General features: G+C 44.4%; 1 protein-coding gene across 2 annotated transcripts; it reads left to right on the plus strand.

Moving 5' to 3' along the window:
* Positions 1–3,863: 3,863 nt before the first annotated feature.
* Positions 3,864–5,821, plus strand: CYCS (cytochrome c, somatic). 2 transcript variants are annotated; one of them, XM_072153752.1, is made up of 3 exons: positions 3,864–4,023; positions 4,533–4,714; positions 5,419–5,821. In XM_072153752.1, exons 2-3 carry the CDS (start codon positions 4,546–4,548, stop codon positions 5,565–5,567), a joined length of 318 nt encoding a protein of 105 aa, XP_072009853.1. In that variant the 5' UTR covers positions 3,864–4,023; positions 4,533–4,545; the 3' UTR covers positions 5,568–5,821. The 2 variants fall into 2 exon arrangements, with proteins under 2 accessions (XP_072009853.1, XP_072009854.1); XM_072153753.1 differs by having other exon boundaries at positions 3,881–4,004.
* Positions 5,822–8,148: the final 2,327 nt, after the last annotated feature.

Here is an 8,148-nt window from a genome sequence, read left to right on the forward strand (position 1 = left end):
ATGAGTAATTTTTTGCTAAATGAGCCGACGTTTTCATTGCTACCATCTTGAAGACTGTGCGACATTTTGATCACTTTTCATTACATTTTTTATGCCATGTAAAAAGGTGTAAAAGTCGCATTTTGGACATTTGGGCGCCATTTACCATTTCGAAGGTCACAGCCGGTTATAACCATTTTTACATTTTGATAGATCGGGCATTTTGGGATGCGCCGATACCTATTTTTTATCATATTTTATATCAGTTCTAGGGAAAGGGGGGTGATTTGAATTTTTTATAAATTTTTTACATTGTTTAAACTTTTTTTTCACTATTTCTTATACCCTTTAGGGTACATTAACCCTAGATGGTCAGATTGTTCCTACCATACACTGCAATACTACTGCATTACAGTATATGGTGTTTTTGCATAGTATACCTTACTAGCTCTTTGTAATGAATATGCAGAAACCATTCAGCCTCGGGTCAGACGAAGACCCCAGGCTGTCATGGCAACCGATCGCCATTCCCCCATGACGTTCAGGGGAGCGACATTCAGAAGTAACATGGCGGTGCCGAGGGCAAAGAAGAGGTTAACACCTGCGATCGGTGCAAGCACCGACCGCGGGTGTCAGCGATGGGTCTTTGCTGCAATATGCAGCAAAGCCCATCTCTGTATGAAGAAGGCTCAGCCGTATGCAATTAGCGCACATCTAACATTGTGTTTTTAAAAAAGCAAACATTTGAAAAACGCATTCATTTTCAATGTGTTAGAAATCTCGACAAAAACGCCACATGTGTCACCGGCCTTACTGATGAGCATCCAGCGTTCCCACAATCAAATTATTACATCTCTATGGAAACAAAATACTGAAGATGAATGGAAAGCTCTGTTCACATTCAGCTGCCCCTAGAGTTAGGCCGTGGTACGTGTGACCGCGGCCTTACACACTTGTCATTCTTCCCTTATTTATAGGGGAAAATATAATGCAGCTTCAACATACTGAATGCAATGTGCGAATCCCTGGCATCACCTAGGACAGTAACCCCTGAGGACAGTGAGTTTTAAAGGGCTTGTACACTGGTACCCCCAGAAATCCAGAGAAGGGGGTCCTGTTCTCACTAATAGGTGAGAACAGGCAGGCGATCATACAAACTGAGTACAACCCTATTCAACCTTGTGGCGTTTCTGTGGATGTGTTATTTTGTAGCTTTTTAGCCGCTACCATGTTTACTACTATTTATTAATTTCATTTAATAAATAAGGAAGGGTCTTTCATAATGCAAAAACTGCCACATGTGAATTCAGCCTGAGAAAGCCATGAATTTCTATCCCTGAGGACTAGTGATATCATGGAGCTGGATTCACTTGGCTCAGCTCCCTACAAATGTGATCTCCATGGTATCAGCCAGGGGCGGACTGGCCATTAGACCCACCGGGAAAAATCCCGGTGGGCCGACTCGTTTGGTGCCGGTCCGGGGCCGGTCTGACACTGGTGGGGCCGGTGAAGAAAAAAAACAAAAACATGAACTCACCCTGAAGACCGTAGGAACTGGAGGCCGGGCGCAGCGCTGCAGGGACTTCCCCCTGCTGTGCTTGTGTTCACTGATGCCTGTGTCACGTGACACGCATCGTGACTTCCCCCGCGCGGGCCGGCATCTCTTCCAGCTAGAAACAGTCAGCTCACAGAGACCACACAGCCCCCCCCCCCCCCGAGATCGCCCCCCCCCCCCGCGATCGCGCCCCCCCCCCCCCCCCCGCGATCACCCCCCCTCCCCCTGATAGCCCCCCCCCCCTCTTCCCTGGATCTCAAGAAGAAGCCTTCTCTAAGTGCAGGATGAAGACCAGCTTTGACAATGAGAAAAGAGCTTACAGGTAAGTGCCTGTATACATGGGACTGTGTGGCTGGTGGGGATGTTACATGGGACTGTATGGCTGGTGGGTATGTTACATGGGACCGTATGGCTTGTGGGTATGTTACATGGGACTGTATGGCTGGTGGGTATGTTACATGGGACCGTATGGCTGGTGGGTATGTTACATGGGACCGTATGGCTGGTGGGTATGTTACATGGGACCGTATGGCTGGTGGGTATGTTACATGGGACCGTGTGGCTGGTGGGGATGTTACATGGGACCGTGTGGCTGGTGGGGATGTTACATGGGACCGTGTGGCTGGTGGGGATGTTACATGGGACCGTGTGGCTGGTGGGTATGTTACATGGGACCGTGTGGCTGGTGGGTATGTTACATGGGACTGTATGGCTGGTGGGTATGTTGCATGGGACTGTATGGCTGTTGGGTATGTTACATGGGACTGTATGGCTGTTGGGTATGTTACATGGGACTGTATGGCTGGTGGGTATGTTACATGGGACTGTATGGCTGGTGTGGCTGCGGTGGATGTTACATGGGACTGCGTGGCTGGTGCAGGCTGCGGTGTATGTTACATGGGTTACTGGGGGCAAGGCGGCTGTATGTAGCTGTGTTGTATAGTAGTTTATAGTCTAGAATAGTTATATTCCTGTACATAGGGGGCAGTATTATAGTAGTTATATTCCTGTACATAGGGGGCAGTATTATAGTAGTAATATTCTTGTACATAGGGGGCAGTATTATAGTAGTTATATTCCTGTACATAGGGGGCAGTATTATAGTAGTTATATTCCTGTACATAGGGGGCAGTATTATAGTAGTTATATTCATGTACATAGGGGGCAGTATTATAGTAGTTATATTCTTGTACATAGGGGGCAGTATTATAGTAGTTATATTCTTGTACATAGGGGGCAGTATTATAGCAGTTATATTCTTGTACATAGGGGGCAGTATTATAGTAGTTATATTCCTGTACATAGGGGGCAGTATTATAGTAGTTATATTCTTGTACATAGGGGGCAGTATTATAGTAGTTATATTCTTGTACATAGAGGGCAGTATTATAGTAGTTATATTCTTGTACATAGGAGGCAGTATTATAGTAGTTATATTCTTGTACATAGGAGGCAGTATTATAGTAGTTATATTCTTGTACATAGGAGGCAGTATTATAGTAGTTATATTCTTGGTTATCGGAGAAGGTATTTTAGTATTAAGTTGTGTTCTCTTAAAAATAGAAGCATTATTCCTGTATAAGGGAGGCATATATATATGAGTTTCTTTCTCTGTGCTGTACAAGTTGATTTAGACCTTCTATAAACAGTTTGTATGCAGTTTAGTAACTCCACCCACATCACATGGCCACGCCTACTTGTTTTGACCCCACCCACAGAATGGGGCCACTTTAACAGATTTTTCCAGGGCCACTTTAAATTCCCAGTCCGCCCCTGGTATCAGCCATCCCCCTCTGTCCTCTGCCACATTATCACACAATACAGCCCCCGGCTGCTGCAGCATCTGAATAGCTACACAGAAAGGGTTGGGGGTCGCCATTTAGGGGCAGGTTGTTACACATCACTAATGGGAACAAACATTTTTCATGACTTTCTTCCCGTGAGATTTTCCTTCCATTATTTTATTTTATTTTACTTCCATTTCATTTTTTTTGCATTAAAACTTTTAAAAGTGCAAAATGTAAAACACTGAAAACGCGTCTTAAGAAGCAGACACTTTATAGAGGAATGTGTATCAGGCATCGTGCACATGCGCAGTCCGCTCCTCCTGAGGACGTTCTCACAGTCACCCGCATCAGCGCTTCCTCAGAACACGCATTAGCCCCGCCTCCTGCCCTTGCTTGCGTCACTACTAGCCGGCATCGCTTTCGTAACTTCACAAGTGGGCGGGGCTCTGTGACTCTCCTTCAGCCACGTCGTGCTCAACCTACCCTGCTACAGTAAAGTCACCGCCCCAGAAGCGAAACTCTCTGATCGGATTGGATGAGAAGAGCACGTTCAGGGCGGTCTTTTCTTCTACGTCACTCGTTTAACGTAAGTTGCGTTGCGCGGACACCGGTTACAAAGGCTTGGTACAGCGTGTCCTTGGGTGTAGAGCGATCGGAGCGCGAAGCAGTTCAGAGCAGCGGAGGTCAGTGCACCGGCTGTAGGTAAGATGTGGCCGCCGCCATCATGTTGGTGACTTGTCTCCATTACTGTGCTTATTCATTTATAATTCTATATTCTGTGTTTTGCGCTGACCTTGGCTTTTGCAGGGCTGGTCATTGCTGGGTCACACCGGAGTGCGGTGTATGTGATACCATATGACCTTACATGTCTGCTATGTGATGTTATTTCTGTGGGTAGTTTTTATAGTGAAATCCGTTCATCTCCAGTAACTTGTATATAGATGATACTGCTCCTCCTTGTATATGTGATACTGCACATCTTACAGTTACTGCTCAGTTATTTACTGCTGGGAGCTTTGGGCACTTATTTGTGTCCGGCCTGCTATGCTGTGACCATTGACCCTCAGGAAGGTCATAAGGGTCATCTGGTGTGTAGCTCCTGGAGGACCAGGTGCTGTGGTTTCCTCCCATCTATAGTTTTATTTTGGGCAGTGCACTGTGGTGCAGGCAGCTGATGGCTTCTGTAACCTTCTGCTTTTTGTCTATTTCAGGATCTGAGTCAAAATGGGAGACGTTGAGAAGGGAAAGAAGGTCTTTGTCCAGAAATGCTCTCAGTGCCACACAGTTGAGAAAGGGGGCAAGCACAAGACTGGGCCCAACCTGCACGGACTGATTGGACGCAAGACTGGTCAAGCAGAAGGCTTTAGTTACACTGATGCTAATAAGAATAAGGGTAAGTGGTCTTAGGGCTAGAGACTTGAGCATCCAATGCCTTCTTTCAAAATCCTTTTGGACTCTGTTCACACTCTTTGCTCTTTAGTGTGTGCATAGAATGCTCCAAATGTATTTAACAATGGCTTCATATACCTGTAGGAGACCTAGGGACTCCTTGGTTTTATATTTGGCTTCCTACCATCCCTTTTGTCTGATTGGTTGAGGGAGTAGAAATAAGTCCAAATCATCGGGACCCTTGCAGCATCACAATGGGATCAGGGGAGTTTTTCTCCTCTTAAACCTACTGTTATTAATTAAAAGAATTTGCTACTGTATAATCTGTGTAACTGCCTATAATTAGTAAGACCTCTTGATTAAGGTTTTTTTTTTTTTTTTTAAACACTACCTACTTGCAACTTCTCCAAGTTGTTGGGTTATATAGTTAAAGGGGTTGTCATCAGGCTCAAACATGGCTCTTTTGTCTCTATTTAAAAAACTGTGCTAAACCTGTCCATGTTTTGTGCTGGTATTGCAGCTCAGTTGTATAGAGATTAGTGAAGCTGGGCTTTAATACCACACTCAACCCATGGTCAGAAGAGGAAGAAAACCCTTTAAACATGGTCAAAAAGTTTGTGTTCATTCATTGTGTTTATATAGAGGCAGTAATAGTTCTCTGCTACTCCATGTCTCCTGAACCTGCATTAATAAATGTGTTATCTACAGGTATTGTCTGGAATGAAACCACCCTTATGGAATACCTAGATAACCCCAAAAAGTACATCCCTGGCACAAAGATGATCTTTGCTGGTATCAAGAAGAAGGCTGAGAAAGAAGACTTGATAGCATATCTGAAGAGTGCGACCTCCTCTTAACTGGACCTGCTGCCTTATTTATTTCAGGGATGGGTTGCTTGCGATGAGATGCTTTTAAAATTTTATATATATTTTTTTTATTTGTACTGTCCAGGCATATTTTAGATTGTGTCTCATCAGCCAGCGAATGTAAAGTCTATAGGGAAATTATTGAAATGAATTTGGCTCTAATTTGTTCTAAGTATCTGAGGATGACCAGAAACTCAAACATACTAAAATTTGGCTCCACTAATAAAAACCTTATTCTCGTCAAAGCGGTTGTCTTTTTCTCTAAAGCATCAATTTACATTTGTATATGTTTTACATACTAATTATCTACAATGTTTTGTACTGACACCTGTTGTCTTGTGAATGAGAGCTAGAGAAGATGATTGCACATGAATGAGACAGGGCTATAATTGTTCAACATGTAGGTCAGGGTATTAGAATGTCTGGGACTGAAAGGCCAGGAATTGACTCCAAACCCTTGGATCCCAGGGTTGGCCTTTGAGTGGGCTGCCTGCGCATTAACTGTAGCCTGTGCCAGACCCTGGTGCAGGTTATATCACAGTTCAATGCCAGATGGTTTCTAGCCTGATGTCCTTGGAGGCTGTTGTGTCTTCATGCAAGAACATAATGGGTGCCTGCAAATAAGTTCTTTATGAAACATTCCTGTCTATTGCCATGGGGTAAAGAGTACAAAGTTCTTCACCACCATGTGAGAGGACATGTCAGAATACTTTGACTGGTGCCACACGTAGTGCTTTATCTGCGCTTGCAAACAAAGTCACACCTGTGATCGGGAACGAGGAGCCGGTGTTTTGCGTTAATAGAAACGCTGATGCGATCGGCCCGAGGCCCGCCCCGGTGGGCACGACTTTGTCTGCGTTTGCAAGCGCAGACAAAGCGCTACGTGTGGCACCAGTCCAAACCTCCCTGGGCCCTATTAAAAAAAAAAGATATATATATATATATATATATATATATACTTTATACATGGAGGTGGGTCCTATGTGCCTCATCTCTTGTGCTTTCTGTGCAGTAATTCAATGAAGCTGGAGGACTACATCTGGCTTCATTGCATGTGTGTAGAGAAGTAGTAAGTATACAAGGCATAGAGGGAAGGGAGACTCCAACCACCCATCCATAAGGACTAGTAGGCATTTTAGTGTCCCTAATGACCCTGAAAGGTCCTCTTTTAAATGGCTGTAACGGGCTTATAGCAGTGGTGGTGAACCCTTGGTACTCGAAGCCATCTCTGTGGGCACCTAGGCAATCGCCTAAGCAGAGTTTGACAGGTTAGGTGACTCAAGGCATCCTTCTAAAGTCCTGGGTAGCCGAGGTACAGCATTGTGCCATTAGGACTTCCTGGGACTGCAGCAGGTGTGGACAGGATTGGATTATCCCTCGGGCACCTTCCACGTGATTCTTCCTGTTTAAGGTATCCTGATGGAAAGCTACAATGTTTATCCAAATTTCCCCTCTTTCCTCTCAGTATTGGTGTCTGCAAGATGGAAAAATAATTGGGATTTTAGCTGTACTGTAGTTTGAACACTTGGCCTCTAAATGGTTCAGTCACTGGCCTATAGTATTATAGCCTGTTGTCCTGACATCTAGTGTTCAATGCAATAACTGCAGCAATTTTTTTTCTAATTTGGAAGTATCTACTTTTGAAAATGAAACATTTTAGTTACAAAATATGATTGAATTATTTATGTAGGAACAGTTGACAAAATTTGTAAATACAATAAAAAGCAATTGTTTTTAAAGAACATAAAACAGTTCATAAAGAAGCAAGATCTGCAGTGTCCATGAGTAAGTCTCAGTATGCTTTAATTTCATCCAACTCTATCGGCAACCAGATGACAAGTTGATGTCCTGGGCCATACGTCCCGCTGGACGAGAGCCCAGAATCTGGGACTATCACGTTGGATTCTGGGACGGTTGATAGTTATGGATAATATCTCTGCAGGCATGTATCTGTGTTTGCCCGCCTGCATTTATGCTTGGCTTCATTCATATGTGTGTGTGCATGTATCTGTGCCTGCATGTGTGTCTGTATATATGTGTTCCTGCATATGTATCTGCCGGTATGTATGTCTTCCTGCATGCGTGGATGTGTGCTGGTTTATAGACTACATACACTCACCGGCCACTCTATTAGGTACACCTGTCCAACTGCTCGTTAACACTTAATTTCTAATCAGCCAATCACATGGCGGCAACTCAATGCATGTAGACATGGTCAAGACAATCTCCTGCAAACCGAGCATCAGTATGGGGAAGAAAGGTGATTTGAGTGCCTTTGAACGTGGCATGGTTGTTGGTGCCAGAAGGGCTGGTCTGAGTATTTCAGAAACTGCTGATCTACTGGGATTTTCACGCACAACCATCTCTAGGGTTTACAGAGAATGGTCCGAAAAAGAAAAAACATCCAGTGACAACAGTGACTCAAATTGCCACCCGTTACAACCAAGGTAGGCAGAAGAGCATCTCTGAACGCACAGTACGTCAAACTTTGAGGCAGATGGGCTACAACAGCAGAAGACCACACGGGGTGCCACTCCTTTCAGCTAAGAACAGGAAACTGAGGCTACTATTT

This window comes from Engystomops pustulosus, chromosome 5 (genome assembly GCF_040894005.1).
Source record: "Engystomops pustulosus chromosome 5, aEngPut4.maternal, whole genome shotgun sequence".
In the NCBI taxonomy this organism is placed as follows: domain Eukaryota; kingdom Metazoa; phylum Chordata; class Amphibia; order Anura; family Leptodactylidae; genus Engystomops; species Engystomops pustulosus.